General features: G+C 33.6%; 2 protein-coding genes across 5 annotated transcripts; both read right to left on the bottom strand.

Moving 5' to 3' along the window:
* Positions 1–1411: 1411 nt before the first annotated feature.
* On the bottom strand, positions 1412–9717 carry LOC117683802 (tripartite motif-containing protein 2). 4 transcript variants are annotated; one of them, XM_066073355.1, is made up of 3 exons: positions 3546–3622; positions 3105–3242; positions 1412–2931 (listed from the first exon to the last, which is right to left on the bottom strand). In XM_066073355.1, exons 2-3 carry the CDS (start codon positions 3106–3108, stop codon positions 1568–1570), a joined length of 1368 nt encoding a protein of 455 aa, XP_065929427.1. In that variant the 5' UTR covers positions 3109–3242; positions 3546–3622; the 3' UTR covers positions 1412–1567. The 4 variants fall into 4 exon arrangements, with proteins under 4 accessions (XP_065929427.1, XP_065929425.1, XP_034309592.2 ...); XM_066073353.1 differs by lacking the exon at positions 3546–3622 and adding an exon at positions 9630–9699 and having other exon boundaries at positions 1413–3242; XM_034453701.2 differs by having other exon boundaries at positions 1413–3242.
* Positions 9718–14203: 4486 nt separating this feature from the next.
* Positions 14204–16701, bottom strand: LOC117683800 (uncharacterized). The gene is made up of 2 exons (XM_034453698.2): positions 16608–16701; positions 14204–16157 (listed from the first exon to the last, which is right to left on the bottom strand). Exon 2 carries the CDS (start codon positions 16062–16064, stop codon positions 14487–14489), a length of 1578 nt encoding a protein of 525 aa, XP_034309589.2. The 5' UTR covers positions 16065–16157; positions 16608–16701; the 3' UTR covers positions 14204–14486.
* Between the last annotated feature and the right edge of the window lie 5262 nt (positions 16702–21963).

Genomic DNA, 21963 nt, shown 5'->3' with positions numbered 1-21963 from the left:
GATCCAAGGATTTGGAAACGAGTAAACACTTAGTAAACAAATCCGTTTCCATCGATAAAGTTTACAAATTTCAAATTGTTGATATGTTCACGTTAGGATTTCTCTATATGAAAAATTAAACCTGAAATAACAGCGTACTTCAGGAAGAAAAAGGATGCAAGGAATAAAATCTGTGATAAAATTGTTATGTTAAAAAGTGTTTTGATGCAGAAATATTTATGTAAACTGCCTAAGAAATATCATCCTTGCTAATTGCAAATTTATGAAAAATATATAACCCACTGAAGTAAAATATTGACATCCTTACTAAAACAGATAGTGTCCAAGAAGAGCAGTCTTGTATTGGTATAATTTATTAACCCCCCTCCTCTCTCTCTCTCTCTCTCTCTCTCTCTCTCTCTCTCTCTCTCTCTCTCTCTCCGCTTGTTGAAATACTGGATGCAGATAATCAATATTCATATTCTGGATCATTTAATTTAGGAGTAAAACCCAATACTGTGGTTCAAGAAAAAGGTCCGTCCGTTGCGAAAAGAGTAAAACACCTGTAGTTAAACAATGAATGAAGTACAAGTAGTTAAACATATTGATCATGTTTTGATGTTAATCTAAATGAAATTTTCACTCAGGGGGTAGGGCACAATATCATTGTACAAGAAAAGGTCAACCCCATTGAAATGCTGTATGCAAAAACTTAACGGTACATGTATATATTTTGACACGATGGCCGTTTATTTTAGAGGTAGGACCCAATATTATAGTTCAAGGGAAGATCCACCTCATTGAAAGAACTGGCCATACATGGATGTACATGTCGTGAGTTTTTTTATAGATTCTTGTGGTGATATTTTTCGCTTGGTCTTCTTATATTTTAATTAAAGGCATAAGACCCGTTACATGATATATACATGTATTGTGTCCCTAAAAAGACCGTACAATTAATGTAATGTTAAGTAAGAGAAGTAGTAAAATAAGGAATAAGGAATCATTCTTTGAGTATTATGAGGTGATAATTTTGGTCGGGGCGTTATCAAATCCGATAAAGCCCGAAGGGCTTCATGATAGATTTGATCACGCCCCGACCAAAATTATCACCTCATAATATTCAAATAATGATTCCTTATTACCGGTACTTATATTTATTTAATTTTAAGCCATGGTATGATTAAATATTTAAATATAGATAAGCAAATCCCGCTGGCGCCTCAATTTGGCGTCATTTGTATTATGGGTTATATAGTACAAAATCGATATGTAGTGTTATCACAGGCAAAGACACTGGGAAATGTAAATATACATATTTATAAGGCTATTGGTAGGCCTGGAATCCATTGCAAACGATTGTCAGTCTTGCTGAAATAATCTTTAAATATCTTAAGGTAGGTTTGTCCTAACAAAAAACAAACATCTAAGTTTAGTGCGTGTCAAATCTATTTGAAACAAAACAACACATTTTCATCTATTAATATGATAAATGATTAATGAAAACAAAGTGCATACATGTATATCTTATTGAAACATTCAATGTAAAATTTTGCTTTACTAACATTATTTTTACAAACTCTGATATCTATTTCAAATATTTGATTTTCTTTACATTGCCTTTCCTATACTCGCACACAAACAGATTGTCATTATTATCCACACATAAACCAAAAGGATCCTCCAGATCACAGTTATCTATGTAACGGAGAAACTGTCCATTCTGATCCAGAATGTGGATACAATGGTTGTCTCTGTCTGCTGTCAAGATACGACTCTGACCGTCTGTTGTGATACCACGGGGTTTAAATGGTTCGATCTTGGTAACTAAAGGATGTCCGGTGTATCTCCATCTGAGTTTTCCATCCTGATTCACTACAACTACTGCACCAGCCTCATAGTCAGCTACACAGATGTCATGATTTCTGTTCTCCGAGATGTATTTAATCTTTTGATTTCCCGAGTACAGAGGTTTACCTTCATAATCAAATTGAATTGTTTGTTTATCTGTGGATCCCAAGTAACGGACAACTTTGGATTGAGTTTCATCATCACTGTACATGGTAACCAGGAGATCACCAGTAGAGGTGACACACAGCTGACAAGGCATCCACCCCTGTAGTCTGATCAACTCTTCTGTCTTTCCATTCTTTACTTTATACACTGTCCTTGTTGACCTGTAAGAGTACAGTAGATACTCATCATAGTCTACGGTTATATCAACGGGAAAATAACTTAATTTTGTCTGGATTTTCTGAAGGAGTGAACCTTTAAAGTTGAAGCATTTGATATTATTTATCATTCCACTGGCCCATATCCTGTCCTCATTTTGACAGGTCACATTACGTAATTTTTTATACCCAGTCTGTATTGTGACAAGAAGCTCCGGTTCATCCAGTAGTTCTCTGGATGAAGTGTTGGGTTTGTTTAGTGACAAGACTTTATTTTTTGGAGCAGTAGATATAAATGGGGTGATCTGTCCAAACAAAATATACAGCTTCTCATGGTCTGTCGGTTTTGGAATGAATGTTGGCAGTGATACCTCAATCTTCGGTGGAAACTTGCTGAACTCTCTGATCTTAGAGCTGTATTCAATGGTAGGAGATACTTCAGTGGATTTCTTGATTTCCTCTATGGCTAGTAATGTTTGTTTTATGAGAGCCTGTATCTGTTTGATTTCATCCAAGTGTTTCTGTAATAAGTCTCTGTGTTTTACTTTTATCTCACTGATTTCAGTTTTCATTTTATTGACAACGATGTCAATTTCTCTGTGCCATTGCTCTCCTTGTTTGGACATTGCTGTCGTAATTTTCTCATATCCTCCATCCAGGTTGGCAAGCTGATTTTCCAAGTCGCTTGCAATTTCTTCATATGTAGGAGAAATAGTTTTTACTATCTCTTCTGTATCTTTTTCAATATTATCTTTCTTTGCCTTGTAAACAGTTGAAACATCTACAAATATATGTCCCATATGTTGTTCAGATGCAGTACAGGAAGAACAAACAAAATTGTAATTGCAATTTTTGCACTGTAATTCGCAAGTTTTGTGTGGATGTGATCCACATTTCGGATAAATGAGGGTTGATCTTCGTTCCTGGAAAGGAACAATTTTATGTTTGTCATACCCATCTGAGATGTGTTTGCCTATACATGACGTGCAGAGGTTGACATGACAAAAGTCACAGTAGCTGTGTACTATGGCGGTCTCACAAAGGTCACATCGGTGCACATCCTGGGCACTGTTATAGGGATCCATAGTTAATCTAAAAAAAACAAAATAAACAGTCTTGTATTGTTGTTCTTTTAATTTTATTATGCGACCGAGATACCCTCTATGTACCCTCTATGTCTTTGTTGCATAAAAAATATTGCTAAGCTAAAGCAAACACAGTTTCATAGTAAATCAATGTTATCACAAATCCCTGTGTATACATCGAAAGTGAAAGTATATTCAGCCAGTTACAAGTATGTTACATATAATGCTAAATATATATTCAAAACAACTTCATAAACAACTACCGATGTACGATGGAAGTTGGCTGAGAAATTTAAATATGAGTACATACCGTGCTCAAATCTATCTACCCACTTTAAAAAACATGGCGTGTACCACAGGGCGGTAACGGCGTTATGGCGTTAATTGATTAGAGTTGCCTCTCGTGTCTCATATCTACATGTGTATATAGATGAAATCCTGCACAAACGCTAGGCTATGGCATGTCAAACGTTGCAATATTGAATCTTTTCCATTTGTATTGTATACATTTTCAGTTGTATTGTATGATTTTCCATTTGTATTGTATAATTTTCCATTTGTATTGTGGTAATTGTTTATTTGTATTTTATAATTTTCCATTTGTATTCTATAACTCTAAATAATTATATAATACAAACGGTAAATTATACAATACAAATAGAAAATAATAGAATACAAATAAAAATTATAGAATACAAATAGAAAATTATAGAATACAAATAAAAATTATACAATACAAATAGATATCATAGAATACAAATGAAAATTGAACAATACAACTGTATACAATTGTATCAAGACGGCTGCATGGTCAACATATAAACCATCAGAACTGCCTTTCTTTTTTCTTTCTTTTTTATTAATTATAAGCCTATATGTTTTAGTTTGCTTGTCGTGGTTTTTTTGGAGAAGGTCCGGGCCCTAATTCATAAATCATAAATACTTGTCTGTGTTTGTGCGTGGTGGAAGGAGACAATTTACAAAGAATCAAGTGTAACAAAAATAGGCTATTTGTTATATCCATATAAATAAGATTATATTAAAGAAAAAATGTTATTCATCCAGATATTTAACGACAGTCAGGTCCGTTCTAAAACGATTCTAGCTCGTTTTGATTACAGATATTATCATGTAGTCATGTAGATTTGTACAATTACATTATCTGTCTCGATATATCAACGGCTTGATATCTTGTTCTGAGAAAAGTTTTAAAATTATTCATTCTTTGTTACTTGATTAATTACTAATAACCTTGATATAGAGTTAAATGGATCTTAAGACAAGCCGAAAGAGTTTTTAACATATTTGAGCATATAAATCTCAAATTATTGAAACTTTTGCTCTTGCAATGGTTGGGGATCATTTTCATAGAGCTTTAAATACTCCAGTTAGAATATTTTATTAATTTCACGCAGTAAAATTGAATTCGAACGTATCCTCTTATATCTCAGTCAAAAAGATATTAAATCTATTAAAGGTTATCTATTTTTGATCTGAAGTGTCTCCGCTGTAGTGTTCTAAAACACTTATTTTGTCGTTTTAGCTCGTGCTTTGTTTAATTTTCAGTAGTCCATGCTCTTCCTGTTCCGGAACTTGGCGTCCGGAGTGACACTATTGGTATTGACAAGCGTGGTAAACGCGTAGTGTCCGACAGGTGTCGTTAATTTAAGATCCGCTCCGTAAAACGACCCGGTCGGACCTTTAATGTAAACTGCCTAAGAAATAACATTCTTCCTACTTGCAAATTTATGAAAAATATATAACCCACTGGAGAGAAATATTGACGTTCTTACTAAAACAGATAGTGTCCAAGAAGAGCAGTCTTGTATTGGTATAATTCATTAACCCCCTCTCTCTCTCTCTCTCTCTTTCTCTCTCTCTCTCCCTCTCTTTCTCTCTCTCTCTCTCTCTCTCTCTCTCTCTGTGACTTCCATGTTGGAGAGGAATTTCACACCCATAGATGAGATCTGCCCCAATGAAATACTGATATCATTTTCAGATAGGAAAAAGTTAAAGCTATACACGCTATAATTTGCGTCAATTTTGAATGACAGTGAAAACGCATGTGTTTGTCTACTTATAAAAGTTATCCTTAATCTGTAAATTACAAGGGTGAATTCCATCTCGTTACAAAGATATAGATTTTTAATTGTTTCTTTTCCTGCCAGGAAAATATACCTTTTCATGAATATTGATGAAGGAAGAGCAAACCGACCTGATTGCGCATGTCCGCGGAGAACTAGATGGTCGTTATTGTTTGCCTAATTAAATATTCAACTTGATTTTTAATATGCTTAACAGTTGTTAAATTGAAATACATACATGTATAATGAGTAAAATACGCTTGTCATTCACGATACCCTTACTTCTGCATTAACACTTATAGGATCTATAAATAGCACATAGGGGGAAAAACACAGGTCTACGTCATTTTTTTAAAGGAAGTATTCATATGTATATTTTTCTTTTGTTTGTACTCGTATATCGGACAAATTTATGCTTTACTGAAAATATCCTTTCCTTTGTGAAACTATCACAATTATGAAGATGTTGACCCTTCACCAGTTTTGGTATGATAGGCTAAATTTAGCTGTCGATATCACGTGATAGATTGATATTCACGAGGAGGCATTACTTTCCTGGCAGGAAAATAAATATTTTTTATTGTTTAATATTTGATATATTTGTTACGTGATCGAATTGAGCATTATAATTAACAGAATAAAGGTAACTTTTATTAGTAATCAAACACATTCATTTTCCCCTTTATTCAAAATTGACGCAAATTATAGCGTGTATAGCTTTAAACAAATTGACACTTGTATGACTTTTATTTAAATTAAATGATGATCTTTTGTTTCAGTAGGTGGGACCCAATATTATAGTTCAAGAAAAGGTCCCCCTCGATGCATTACTGAATGCAGATAATTAATATTCATATTGATACTTGCTTTGATTTATCCTGATTTTTTTTTTATTTAGGAGTAGGACCCAATATTATGGCTCAGGAGAATGTCCGCCTGTTGAAATACTGAATGCAGATAATCAATATTCATATTGATTCTTGCTTTGATTTACCCCGAGGATCATTTAATTTAGGAGTAAGACCCAATACTATGGTTCAAGAAAAGGTCCGCCCGTTGCGAAAAGAGAAAAACACCTGTAGTTAAACAATGAATGACGTACAAGTAGTTAAACATATTGATCAAGTTTTGATGTTTATCTAAATGAAATTTTCATTGATGGGGTCGGGCACAATATCATTGTACAAGAAAAGGTCAACCCCATTGAAATGCTGTATGCAATAACTTAACGGTACATGTATATATTTTAACACGATGACCTTTTATTTTAGAGGTAGGACCCAACATTATAGTTCAAGAGAAGATCCACCTCATTGAAAGAACTGGTCATATATTGATGTACATGTAGTGAGTTTGTTATAGATTCTTCTAGTGATATTTTTCGCTTGATCTTCTTAATGTTAGAGTGGACATGAAATTGACTTCAGCGTAGTTTTTTTTTAATTTTCAGAGTAGTTACACATTATTTATAATAGTATGTATATTATTGAATTTCATCGTAAAATATTTTAATTAAAGGAATGAGACCCGTTAAATGTATATATACATGTATTGTGTCCCTAAAAAGACCGTAAAATTAATGTAATGTTAAGTAAGAGAAGTAGTAAAACATATTCATAGGCGTCGGAACCGGGGGGGGGGGGGCTTAGCCCCCCCACTTTTTTTGCAAAGTTATACCTAACCATTAGAAACATAGCATGATAGAGGGTTCAGCCCCCCCCCCCCCCATTTTTTCTCGTAGGAAAGATTATTGTTCCTAAATTTGTCTTGAAAGATTGAGAAGTTAGATTCAGAAGCATACTAGCAGCCCCCCCCCCCCCCACGGATTAGGAATTTCATGATTTTGGTGAAAAAAATTGAGTAAGTAATTTTTTTTTTGGAAGTATAGGTATAGGTTTACTCCCCCCCCCCCCCCCCGGATTAGGATTTCCATGATTTTGGGAATTACTTTTTTCTCAATATTTCTAGGCTTAGTCTAGCCCCCCCACTTTCAATTTGCTTCCGACGCCTATGATATTTATAATTGAGTTTTATCCGATGACTTTTCAAAAACGTCACAAGGCATGGAATCCATTGCAAACGATTGTCAATCTTGTTGAAATAATCTTTAAATATATTAAGGTAGGTTTGTCGTAACAAAAAACAAACATCTGAGTTTAGTACGTGTCAAAGCTATTTGAAACAAAACAACACATTTTCATTTAACAAATGTATACTATTAATTTGATAAATGATAAATGAAAACAAAGTGCATACATGTACTAGTATATCTTATTGAAACATTCAGTGTAAAATTTGCTTTACTAACAATATTTTAACAAACTCTGATATCTATTTTTAATATTTGATTTTCTTTACATTGCCTTTATAAAACTCACACACAAACAGATTGTCATTATTGCCCACACATAAACCAGTGGGATACTCCAGATCACAGTTATAAATGTAACGGAGAAACTGTCCATTCTGATCTAGAATGTGGATACAATGGTTGTCACAGTCTGCTGTCAGGACACGACTCTGACTGTCTGTTGTGATACCACGGGGTTTAAATGGTTTGTTCTTGGTAACTAAGGGATGTCCGGTGTATCTCGATCTGAGTTTTCCATCCTGATTCACTACAACTACTGCACCAGCCTCCCAGTCAGCTACACAGATGTCATGATTTCTGTTCTCCGAGATGTATTTAATCCTTTGATTTCCCGAGTACAGAGGTTTACCTTCATTATCAAATTGAATTGTTTGCTTCGCTGTAGATCCCAAGTAACGGACAACTTTGGATTGAGTTTTATCATCACTGAACATGGTAACCAGGAGATCACCATTAGAGGTGACACACAGGTTACAAGGCACCCATCCCTGTAGTCTGATCAACTTTTCTTTCTTTCCGTTCTTTACTTTATACACTGTCTTTGTTGACCAGTCAGAGTATAGTAGATACTCATCATAGTCTACGGTTATATCTTTGGGAAAATTATCTGATTTTGTCTGGATTGTCTGAAGGAGTGAACCTTTAAAGTTGAAGCATTTGATATTATTTATCCTTCCACTGGCCCATATCCTGTCCTCGTTTTGACAGGTCACATTGCGTAATTCGTCATACCCAGTATGTATTGTGACAAGAAGCTCCGGTTCATCCAGTTGTTCTCTGGATGAAGTGTTGGGTTTGTTTAGTAACAAGACTTTATTTTTTGTAGCAGTAGATATAAATGGGGTGATATGTCCAAACAAACTATACAGCTTCTCATGGTCTGTAGGTTTTGGAATGAATGTTGGCAGTGATACCTCAATCTTCGATGAAAACTTGCTAAACTCTCTGATCTTAGAGCTGTACTCAATGGTAGGAAATACTTCAGTGGATTTCTTGAGTTCTTCTATGGTTAGTAATGTTTGTTTTATGATAGCCTGTATCTGTTTGATTTCATCCAAGTGTTTTTGTAATAAGTCTCTGTGTTTTACTTTTATCTCACTGATTTCAGTTTTCATTTTATTGACAACGATGTCGATTTCTCTGTGCCATTGCTCTCCTTGTTTGGACATTGCTGTCGTAATTTTCTCATATCCTCCATCCAGGTTGGCAAGCTGACTTTCCAAGTCGCTTGCAATTTCTTCATATGTAGGAGAAATAGTTTTTACTATCTCTTCTGTATCTTTTTCAATATTATCTTTCTTTGCCTTGTAAACAGTTGAAACATCTACAAATATATGTCCCATATGTTGTTCAGATGCAGTACAGGAAGAACAAACAAAAATGTCATTGCAATTTTTGCACTGTAATTCGCAGGTTTTGTGTGGATGTGTTCCACATTTCGGATAAATGAGGGTTGATCTTCGTTCCTGGAAAGGAACAATTTTATGTTTGTCATAACCATCTGAGATGTGTTTGCCTATACATGACGTGCAGAGGTTTACATGACAAAAGTCACAGTAGCTGTGTACTATGGTGGTGTCACAAAGGTCACATCGGTGCACATCCTGAGCACTGTTAAAGGGATCCATAGTTAATCTACAAAAACAAAATAAACAGTCTTGTATTGTTGTTCTTTTAATTTTATTATGCGACCGAGGTACCCTCTATGTACCCTCTATGTATTTGTTGCATAAAAAATATTGCTAAGCTAAAACAAACACACTTTCATAGTAAATCAATGTTATCACAAATCCCTGTGTATAATAGATATGTATAACATCGAAAGCGAAAGTATATTCAGCCAGTTACATATAATGCTAAATTTATATTCAAAAACAACTTCATAAACAACTACTGATGTACGATGAGTGTTGGCTGAGAAATTTAAATGAGTACATACCGTGCTCAAATCTATCTACCCACTCTAAAAAACATGGCGTGTGCCACAGGACAGTAACGGCGTAATGGCGTTAATTGATAACAGTTACCTCCCGTGCACAAACGCTAGGCTATGGCTTGTCAAACGTTGCAATATTCGATCTTTTCCATTTGTATTGTATAAATATTCATTTGTATTGTATAAATAAATGATTTTCTATAATTTGTATTGTATAATTTTCAATTTGTATTCTATAATTTTGCATTTGTATTGTATGATTTTCCATTTGTATTGTATAATTTCCAATTTGTATTGTTTTTTTTATTTGTAATCTATATACAAATAAAAAAACAAATTACAGTATAATTTTCCATTTGTATTCTATAACTTTCATTTGTATTCTATAGTTTTCCATTTGTATTGTATAATTTTCATTTGTATTCTATAATTTTCCATTTGCATGTATAATTTTCATTTGCATTCTAACATTTTCAATATGTATTGTATAAACCTATTATTTGTGATGTATAATTATAGAATACAAATAGAAATTTATACAATATAATTGAAAAATTATACAATACAAATAGAAAATCATACAATACAAATGAAAAATTACAGAATACAAATGCAAATATTATAGAATACAAATTAAAAATTATAGAAAACAAATGGAAAATTATACAATACAAATGCAAAATTATAGAATACAAATTGAAAATTATACAATACAAATTATAGAAAATCATACAATACATATAGATAATAATAGAAAACAAATGAAAATAATGCAAGCAAAAGGAAAATTATACAATTCAAATGAAAATTATACAATACAAATGGGAAATTAGAGAATACAAATGCAAAAATTACAGAATACCAATTCAAAATTATAGAATACAAATGGAAAATCATAAATACAAATGGAAAATAATAGAATACAAATTATAGAAAATCATAAATACATATGGAAAATAATAAAATACAAATGAAAATAATGCAAAGGAAATGGAAAATTATACAATCCAAATGAAAATTATACAATACATATGGAAAATTAAAGTATACAAACGGGAAATTATACAATACAAATAGAAAATTATAGAATACATATAAAAATTATACAATATAAATAGATATCATAGAATACAAATGAAAATTGTACAATACAACTGTATGCAATTGTATCAAGACGGCTGTGTGGTCAACATATAAACCATCAGATCTGCCCAAAACTTTAACAAATGATATACTTGGGCATAATCTTATTTTAGTAAAAGAAAAAAATCCTAATATTTTCGTTCTATGATTTTGGTATTTTGGTATTTCCCTTTACCTTTATATAAAGCTCTTTTTTCATAGGAAAGTAAATAAAGCCAAAATATGGCCATGACCATGCAGCCTAAATGTCAACCCTTAATCGCATGTAAAATAATGCATAATAAATGCGGGTGTAGTTCTTCGTATTTCTTTAAATTTACTTCCTTATGTCAAATTCCTATAATAAAATAATTTTTAACACTCCCAGATAAGTCTATTTAGGGTTTTTTTTCTATTTGTAAATGAAAAAAAAGTTTGTTTTGAAAATAAAGAGGGTAGGATTGTGTGTGTATGGGGGGGGGGGGGTCAAGCGATATTTGCGAGAAAATAAACTTTTATAACAAGAATATTTCTTACAATTGCAGAAATGGTCAACATCTAAACTGCAACTTTACGTAATTGTGTAAAATAAAAATATGTTGTTACCAACTACGAATTAGTTTTTCGGGATACTCTATGTATAGGAATATATAGGGTAAATCTTTAAAACTCTTCTTCTCAGACACTAAGTTGTGAAAATCATGACTCTCAGGGGTAGGGTGGGGCCACAATGGGGGATCGAAGTTTTACATAGGAATATACAGAGTAAATCTTTAAAATCTTCTTCTCAAAAACTATTAGGCAGAAACAGTCAAATTAGGGTGGGAGGATCCTCAGGAAGTGTAGATTTAAGTTTGTTCAAATCATGGTCCCCGGGGTAGGGTGGGGCCACAATGGGGGATCAAGTTTTACATAGGAATATATAGAGAAAATCTTTAAAATCTTCTTCTCAAAAAACTATTAGACCAGAAAAACTCAAATTAGAGTGGGAGCATCCTCAGGTATTGTAGATTTCAGTTTGTTCAAATCATGGTCCCAGGGGGTAGGGCGGGGCCACAATAGGGGAAACATTTTTACAAAGAAATATATAGAAAAAATCTTTAAACATCTTATAAAAACTCATAGGTCAGGAAAATCAAATTGGCTTGGAAGCATCCTCAGATAGTGCAGATTCAGTTTTGTTCAAATGATGGTTCCTGCATGGGTTAGGGCAGGGCCACAGTGGGGATGATTTTTTTAGGTGAGCGATATGGCCCCTTGGCCTCTTGTTTAATATAAGCACTTATAGTACGATCGGGTTTTAGGAATTAAGAATCCAAAAGATGACGGAGTCAGTACTCAAAGACGGTGTCTAGTTCTACTTTTGTTCTAAACGAAAAGAATTCGTTGTTCGAAAACATTCCCCCTTCCAACAAATTATAAGACTGAGGGGCATTAATTGTTACAAAGATTGTTACATTTATCAATTTATGAAAGGGTTAAAATCTGACTATATATAAAAACACTCGCCTTCTGCAGCCGTTGAAGGACTTGTGCACCACTTGCTTCAAACCGTGGATCGAGCTACTGTCACCAAACCGGCATAGTTTTTCACATACAGAAGAGCTCTCGTCCTGTTAAGGGTCCATGCTCTTCCTGTTCCGGAACTTGGCGTCCGGAGTGACACTATTGGTCTTGACAAGCGTGGTAAACGCGTAATGTCCGACAGGTGTCGTATAAATTAAGGTCCGCTCCGTAAAACGACCCGGCTGGACCTTTAATGTTAACATTTAGGGTCCGGCTTTCCCCTATAAGAAAAGGTCCTACCCGTATTCACTTATTAAAAGTTCTCATAAAGTTATTATTCTTTTTGCTCATGTACATGTATCTTAAAGATGTAGTTTATGAAATTCAATCGGACATTTGCGTATCGTACATGTATGATCGTATTGCTAATTAAATTACTTTTTGAATATTAGATATTGATTGCTGGTTATATTTTGACCAATTGTTTAAGAATCTGAAAAAAAGGAAAACCAGGAGTATTTTGACAATAATCTGCCCACACTATTGAGGCCCTGCAGGCATTCACACCTGTGCTTATCAGAATACACCCCTGAACTGTGAAAGAAAAAAATGTCTCCGCTGTAGTGTTCTAAACCACTTAGAATGTCGTTTTAGCTCGTGCTTTGTTTAATTTTCAGTAGTCCATGCTCTTCCTGTTCCGGAACTTGGCGTCCGGAGTGACACTATTTGTCTTTACAAGCGTGGTAAACGCGTAATGTCCGACAGGTGTCGTATAATTTAAGGTCCGCTCCGTAAAACAACCCGGCCGGACCTTTAATGTAAACTTTTTAAGAAATAACATCCTCGCTAATTGCAAATTTATGAAAAATATATTGACGTCCTTACTAAAACAGATAGTGTCCAAGAAGAGCAGTCTTGTATTGGTATAATTCATTAACCCTCCTCTCTCTTTCTTTCTCTCTCTCAGTGACTTCCATGTTGGGGAGGGGCCTAATTTCACACCCAAAGATGAGATCTGCTCCAATGAAATACTGATATCATTGTTAATTAGGAAAAAGTTAAACAAATTGACACTTGTATGACTTTCATTTAAATTAAATGATGATCTTTTGTTTCAGTGGGTGGGACCCAATATTATAGTTCAAGAAAAGGTCCGCCTCGTTATAGTACTGAATGCAGATAATTAATATTCATATTGATACTTGCTTTGATTTATTCCGAGTTTTTTTTAAATTTAGGAGTAGGACCCAATATTATGGCTCAAGAGAATGTCCGCCTGTTGAAATACTGGATGCAGATAATCAATATTCATATTGATTCTTGCTTTGATTTACCCCGAGCATCATTTAATCTAGGAGTAAGACCCAATACTATGGTTCAAGAAAAGGTTCGCCCGTTGCAAAAAGAGAAAAACACCTGTAGTTAAACAATGAATGAAGTACAAGTAGTTACACATATGGATGAAGTTTTGATGTTAATCTAAATGACATTTTCATTCAGGGGGTAGGGCACAATAGCATTGTACAAGAAAAGGTCAACCCCACTGAAATGCTGTATGCAAAAAATTAACGGTACATGTATATATTTTAACCCGATGACCTTTTATTTTAGAGAGGTAGGACCCAATATTATAGTTCAAGAGAAGATTCACCTCATTGGAAGAACTGGTCATACATGAATGTACATGTCTTGAGTTTCTTATAGATTCTTGTAGTGATAGTTTTCGCTTGATCTTCTTAATGTTAGAGTGGACATGAAATTGTCTTCAGCGGTTTTTTTTAAATGAATTTCATCGTAAAATATTTTAATTACAGGAATAAGACCCGTTACATGTATATCACATACATGTATTGTGTCCCTAAAAAGACCGTAAAATGAATGTAATGTTAAGTAAGAGAAGTAGTAAAACATATTTATAATTGAGTTTTATCCGATGACTTTAACGTCACAAAGGCCTGGAATCCATTGCAAACGATTGTCAGTCTTGTTGAAATAATCTTTAAATATATTAAGGTAGGTTTGTCCTAACAAAAAACAAACATCTGAGTTTAGTACGTGTCAAATCTATTTGAAACAAAACATCTGAGTTTAGTAAGTTTAGTGAAACAAAACAACATTTTCCTTTAACAAATGTATACTATTAATTTGATAAATGATAAATGAAAACAAAGTGCATATATGTATATCTTATTGAAACATTCAATGTAAAATTTTCCTTTACTAACAATATTTTCACAAACTGAATTTTAAATATTTGATTTTCTTTATATTGCCTTTGATACACTCACACAGAAACAGATTGTAATTATTGTCCACACATAAACCAAAAGGATCCTTCAGATCAGAGTTATCAAAGTAATGGAGAAACTGTCCATTCTGATCCAGAATGTGAATACAATTGTTGCCACACTCTGCTGTCAGGATATGACCCTGACTGTCTGTTGTGATACCACAGGGTTTAAATGGTTTGTTCTTGGTAACTGAGGGATGTCCGGTGTATCTCCATCTGAGTTTTCCATCCTGATTCACTACAACTACTGCACCAGCCCCATAGTCAGCTACACAGATGTCATGGTTTCTGTTCTCTGAGATGTATTTAATCGTTTGATTTTCCGAGTACAGAGGTTTACCTTCATTATCAAATTGAATTGTTTGTTTCGCTGTAGATCCCACGTAACGGACAACTTTGGATTGAGTTTCATCATTACTGAACATGGTAACCAGGAGATCACCGTTAGAGGTGACACACAGCTTTCGAGGCATCCATCCCTGTAGTCTGATCAACTCTTCTGTCTTTCCATTCTTTACTTTATTCACTGTTCTTGTTGACCAGTCAGAGTACAGTAGATACTCATCATAGTCTACGGTTATATCACTGGGAAAACTACCTGATTTTGTCTGGATTGTCTGAAGGAGTGAACCTTTAAAGTTGAAGCATTTGATATTATTCATATTTCCACTGGCCCATATCCTGTCCTCATTTTGACAGGTCACATTACGTAATTTTTCATACCCAGTCTGTATTGTGACAAGAAGCTCCGGTTCATCCAGTAGTTCTCTGGATGAAGTGTTGGGTTTGTTTAGTGACAAGACTTTATTTTTTGTAGCAGTAGATATAAATGGGGTGATCTGTCCAAACAAACTATACAGCTTCTCATGGTCTGTCGGTTTTGGAATGAATGTTGGCAGTGATACCTCAATCTTCGACGGAAACTTGCTGAACTCTCTGATCTTAGAGCTGTACTCAATGGTAGAAGATACTTCAGTGGATTTCTTGATTTCTTCTATGGCTTGTAATGTTTGTTTTATGAGAGCCTGTGTCTGTTTGATTTCATTCAAGTGTTTTTGTAATAAGTCTCTGTGTTTTACTTTTATCTCACTGATTTCAGTTTTCATTTTATTGACAACGATGTCGATTTCTCTGTGCCATTGCTCTCCTTGTTTGGACATTGCTGTCGTAATTTTCTCATATCCTCCATCCAGGTTGGCAAGCTGATTTTCCAAGTCGCTTGCAATTTCTTCATATGTAGGAGAAATAGTTTTTACTATCTCTTCTGTATCTTTTTCAATACTATCTTTCTTTGCCTTGTAAACAGTTGAAACATCTACAAATATATGTCCCATATGTTGTTCAGATGCAGTACAGGAAGAACAAACAAAAATGTCATTGCAATTTTTACACTGTAATTCGCAGGTTTTGTGTGGATGTGTTCCACATTTCGGATAAATGAGGGTTGATCTTCGTTCCTGGAAAGGAACAATTTTATGTTTGTCATACCCATCTGAGATGTGTTTGCCTATACATGACATACAGAGATTGACATGACAAAAGTCACAGTAGCTGTCTCACAAAGGTCACATCGGTGCACATCCTGGGCACTGTTATAAGGGTCCATAGTTAATCTACGAAAAACAAAATATGAAGCTTAATACTATAATAGTTTTTTACATGTATGTCAATATTGTAAACAAAGATATTTATTTAAAAAACAAAATAAACAGCCTTGTATTGTTCTTTTAATTGTATTATGCGACCGATCGAGGTACCCTCTATGTCTTTGTTGCATAAAAAATATTGCTAAGCTAAAGCAAACACACAGTCACTTTCATAGTAAATCAATGTTATCACAATAAAACAGTGCGCAGTAGGCACACACTATACCATCCCCTTTTTTGTTGAGTCAATTTCCTCTGTATACTAGATAACGTTATATATAACATCGAAAGCGAAAGAATATTCAGCCAGTTACAAGTATGTTACATATAATGCTAAATATATATTCAAAACAACTTCATAAACAACTACCGATGTACGATGGAAGTTGGCTGAGAAATTTAAATATGAGTACATACCGTGCTCAAATTTATCTACCCACTCTTAAAAACATGGCGTGTACCACAGGGCGGTAACGGCTTTATGGTGGTAATTAAATAGAGTTACCTTCCGTGCCTCATATCACAAACGCTAGGCTATGGCATGTCAAACGTTGCAATATTCAATCTTTTCCATTTGTATTGTATAAATATTCATTTGTATTGTATGATTTTCCATTTGTATTGTATAATTTCCAATTTGTATTGTGGTAATTGTTTATTTGTATTTTATAATTTTCCATTTGTATTCTATAACTTTAACTAATTATTGAATACAAATACAATACAAATAGAAAATTATAGAATACAAATAAAAATTATACAATACAAATAGAAAATTATACAATACAAGTAAAAATTATACAATACAAATAGAAAATTATACAATACAAATAAAAAATATACAATACAAATAGAAAATTATACAATACAAATAAAAAATATACAATATAAATAGATAACATAGAATACAAATGACAATTGTACAATACAACTGTATACAATTGTATCAAGACGGCTGCATGGTGGTCAACATATGAACCATCAGATCTGCCTTTATTTCTTCTTTCTTTTTTTATTAATTACAAGCCTATATGTTTTATATAGTTTGCTTGTCGTGGTTTTTTTGGAGAAGGTCCGGACCCTAATTCATAAATCAATTATACTTGTCTGAGTCTGTGCCTGGTGGAAGGAGACAATTTACAAAGAATCAAGTGTAACAAAAGTAGGCTATTTGTTATTACTAAAACCGATTTGGTTTGACTTTACCGATCGCGTCGCGTTCAACTCTTTCAGCTACGTCATACATAAACAATACCCGCACCTTAACCACAATTTTTTTATTGGTGGATTCAGCTTACCGCTGATTGGCTGCTGGTTAACTAAGACTAAATTATGCACGGACAGAACAACAACATATCTGTGAACGAAAAATTCACATGGGTACTCGTGACTGTCGAAATTGGGCTATTTTTCGAAAGTGTACACTTGTGATAAAACAATACATACGGTACATAACATATATAGCTGTAGCTCTATGTATAAATTTTGGGTTAGAAAATATAAAGCTACAGTGCATACAATACTTACATGTACAAAAAAAACTTTACGGCAATTTGCCGCATATAAAAATAACGCTATATGAAAAAAATAGTAATTCTTCATTTAGTTTACTACTGTTAATAATTGTGTTTTACTTGCCCCAAACTTTCTCCTATTAAACAACCTTCTTCCGTACTCGGAAGGCGGATCAAGAACTGTATTTTTTATGTATGTAAACAAACCATTGTTCATGTATGGAGCTGGTGATCGGCGGTTCAGAGACAGGTAAAATAAAGAAATCTGCAGTAAATGGTTTGTGGATATTTTAGTGTATATATATTACACCGAAAGTGATAGGGCAACAGAAGAGAAACGAATCGGACACTTGTCTAATGAAGACGCACATGTACAAACCCCCTTGCACTCTCCACTTCCGTCTCGTTCTTTCACACCATCGTTCAATTCTTTTATTGACTGTCGATTGCCGATCGAAAGGTGTAGAAATCGAGGAATTCATATCTATCACTTCGACTGGCAAGTTAGTAGGTAATACATGTGCATATTACACATTTACGGTATTTACATGAATTGAACGCTTAGCACATGCAACTTCTAAATATTATATTTTTTATAACGCCGTACTCTGGACCGTAGCTTGAGTTGAGGCTATGGTTTAACGCCAGTTTACAGAGATAGAGAGAGAGAGAGAGAGAGAGAGAGAGAAAAAGTTTTGCGCAGAATTTAAACATAGGGGATAGTCGATTTTGAATGAATAATATTGGGGGGAAATGAACTGTTCTGAGAAATCCTTCAGCTCTGGCATTGCATAAGCATGTACTGATAACTCCGCCTAACTCAACCAATCATAAAGTTTTCACAACGGCGTCGTGTATAATTTATGCATGACGTAGCTGACAGAAATGATCGTGACGCTATAGGAAAAGTCAAACCAAATCGGTTTTGATAATATATCTATATAAAACAGATTATATTAAAGAAAAAATGTTATTCATCCAGATTTTTAACGACAGTCAGGTCCGTGCTAAAACGATTCTAGCTCGTTTTGATAACAGATATTACTATATAGTGTCATGTACTCCTGTAGAGTTGTGCATACATATCTGTCTCGATATATCAAACGGCTTGATATCTTGTTCTGAGAAAAGTTTTAAAATTATTCATTCTTTGTTACTTGATTAATCACTAATTACCTTGATATAGAGTTAAATGGACCTTAAGACAAGCCGAAAGAGTTTTTAAAAGCATATAAACCTCAAACTATTGAAACTTTTGCTCTTGCAATGGTTGGGGATCATTTTCATTGAGCTTTAAATATTCCAGTTAAAATATTTTATTAATTTCACACAGTAAATTTGAATTCAAACGTATCCTCTTAATTATTCTCTCAGTCAAAAAGATATTACATCTATTAAAGGTTATCTATTTTTGATCTGAAGCGAACGTATGTACGTTAACATGTAGGCCTACAACTTAATAATCCGATTTTTCAAGGGTTTACAATGATCTTTTTTTGATTAAATCACCGGACAATACAGACACAACCAATAAGTTATATATACCAAAAATAAATTAATAAAAAGGCTAAATATATGTATCATATAAATAAAACATAAGAAACATTCCAAAAAAGAATTTTCATGTTTGCAAGACTATATATACTTTATTTCAATGTTATCTCACTTTTTCCTCGGTGTATATCATATACATATACAAATGTTCTTGAAAAGATATATTTGTTGAATTTTACCAGTTTAACATTAGCGTAGCTTGCACGGTCCGTTCAATGTCTTAGATTAAACTTGTTTACGGATTCATGACGAGGGATTTAAAAGGGGAATGGCTTTAAAAATATAGTAAATAAGAACATTAAAATCCAGGAGATGGTATTTACTGACGGATTGTATAACCTTGAAGGGTTATATTGAGGTATGCACAACTGAGAGAGAGAGAGAGAGAGAGAGAGAGAGAGAGAGAGAGAGAGAGAGAGAGAGAGAGAGAGAGAGAGAGAGAGAGATTGTGTACACATGTTAATTAGCACCGTGACTGTACACATGCACACTTACATGTACATGTATAAGATAGTGAAGAAAATAGGCCTATAGCACATACCAATGTGGAACATATACCTATGAAAAACGCAATTTAAAATAATAAAAGTAAAGGGTGGAAGTGTGCACAAGTATATCGAATTTTCTTTTGTCTACATGTTCCAGGGTTGGGGTGAATTACTTTTAATGTAATTAATTACTTTCAAATACATCAATAATTTTGTCAATTATTTGCAATTACAATTACATTGATTTTTTCAAATGTAATTAATTACTTTCGATTACTTTGACAAATGTAAATAAATACATTTCAATTACTCTTAATATCTTAAAAGAATATATACATGTAGAAACAGCATTGAGACACACAAAACTTGTTTATGGTAATGTCTTTAAAGGGGCATGGCCTCAATTACAAATTACTTCCAATTACTGTGCAAAATGTAACTAATTACACTGAATTACAAATAATTCTTTCAATTAACCTGTCATGTTCTTCAAATCTGCATCCTTTATTTTTCCGGATGTTTATCAAATTTGGCTTGACTAATATTATTTTGTTGACCCAATTAGGGTCATACTAAAACACGCCTGCCGACGCCTGCCGGGGAAAACACGCCTGCCGTTTACCTGATGGATTATTTTAATATTTTCTTTGATATTTTATTTAACTTAACTAAATTAAGTATCATAATAACAAAAAGTTGACTTTATATTGATTATTTAGCACAAAATTAGCAAAAATGTTCATTGTTGTTAAAGATAGATAACTCTTACGTAGAATTCATACGCCTGCCGAAGAAATCTAGACGCCTGCCGTTTCTTTGATGGATTATTTTACTTTTTTCTTTGATATTTTATTTCTTTTAACTAAATAGATGATAATAAAAACCAAAAGTTGATTTTATATTAATTAATTGTTACGAAATTTATTTCTCACATCCCAATACACATTCCCTGTTGCAATAAAAGGTCCATATACACCATATCAAGAAGTGAATTCCGTTTAATACATCGTATGATGATCATTCGCTGTGTACTAAGATATTTTATTATTCATGTATTCTTTGTTTACAATTACCAATCAATGTCGAAATTATCGGCGAGAAATTATCCCGAGTTTCCTCGACGATTCATTTGGTTTTATTTATATTTCCATGCATCATTTAAACCCTTTCGTTTCATTAATTCCTCAATCACAACTCCCTCTATTGCCTTTCGATAATACATATCGTCAAAACGCCGTTATTCACGTGTTTCAGTTCTCCCATCTTGTTTACTGCTTTCCCCATAACGGCGGGTTTGTATAGCCTGCGGTATGACGTCATAAAGGCCGAGCCCGATGCCTTAAATAACGAGCTCAGCTGTTTGCACAGCAGTTGGTTTGATCTGCCACGGCAGAGCAGACGGTCGAGTCCACATCTGGACAGCATCCACACACTGGAAATGACCGTGGAAATTTCCCGTTGGGTAAATGCTCGATAATTTAGCATTGGGAGCTGATGCAATAACCTTCTTTTATTAATCAATTTATTATATTTAAGTATATAGGCTACAGGGGAAAGATTGTATAGGAACGGGACTCCCGCACGGTTAAGTGGGATATTTAGAGCTATATTAAGGGTTTTGGCTATTTGTAATATTTGTATTTTAATCCCATCAAGTTGGAAATTAATTTATGTTATATTTATACTCCCAGAGTCTTGGGACTATCCTCGTTTAATAAACTGAAATATCTATATTTTATTTGAATCCTGACTTTGAGTTTTCTTTGGTACCAATATACAGATTTGGGAGACCCACAAGTTGCGTTTCACAACATCCCGGGTTATATATAAAACCCAAGTTCATTAAAATATAATTTATAAGCGGGACAGTTTTAAAAACGCAACATAATTAACACAAAATAAGTAAAAGTCGGGAAGGCTGATAGCTCTTACGAAGAAATCATACGCCTGCCAAGAAAATGTATACGCCTGCCGTTTATTTGATGGATTATTTTAATTATTTCTTTGATATTTTAGTTTACTAAGCTTAATAAACGATAATAGAAATAAAAACTTGACTTTAAATTCGTTAATTAACACAAAATTAATGAAAATCGGGAAAGTAGATAACTCTTACGCAGAATGCATACGCCTGCCGAGAAGAGTACACGCCTGCCGCTTACCTGGTGGATGATATTAAATTTTTTTATTTATATTTTATGTTTTCTAACTTGATAA

Source organism: Magallana gigas, chromosome 10 (genome assembly GCF_963853765.1).
Source record: "Magallana gigas chromosome 10, xbMagGiga1.1, whole genome shotgun sequence".
Classification (NCBI taxonomy): Eukaryota; Metazoa; Mollusca; class Bivalvia; order Ostreida; family Ostreidae; genus Magallana; species Magallana gigas.
This window is presented reverse-complemented; position numbering and strand designations above follow the sequence as displayed.

Bases quoted from the DNA above. Each gene is read 5' to 3' on its own strand.
- LOC117683802 (XM_066073353.1), bottom strand. From the start codon at position 3,235: ATGGATCCCTATAACAGTGCCCAGGATGTGCACCGATGTGACCTTTGT.
- LOC117683800 (XM_034453698.2), bottom strand. From the start codon at position 16,064: ATGTCATGTATAGGCAAACACATCTCAGATGGGTATGACAAACATAAA.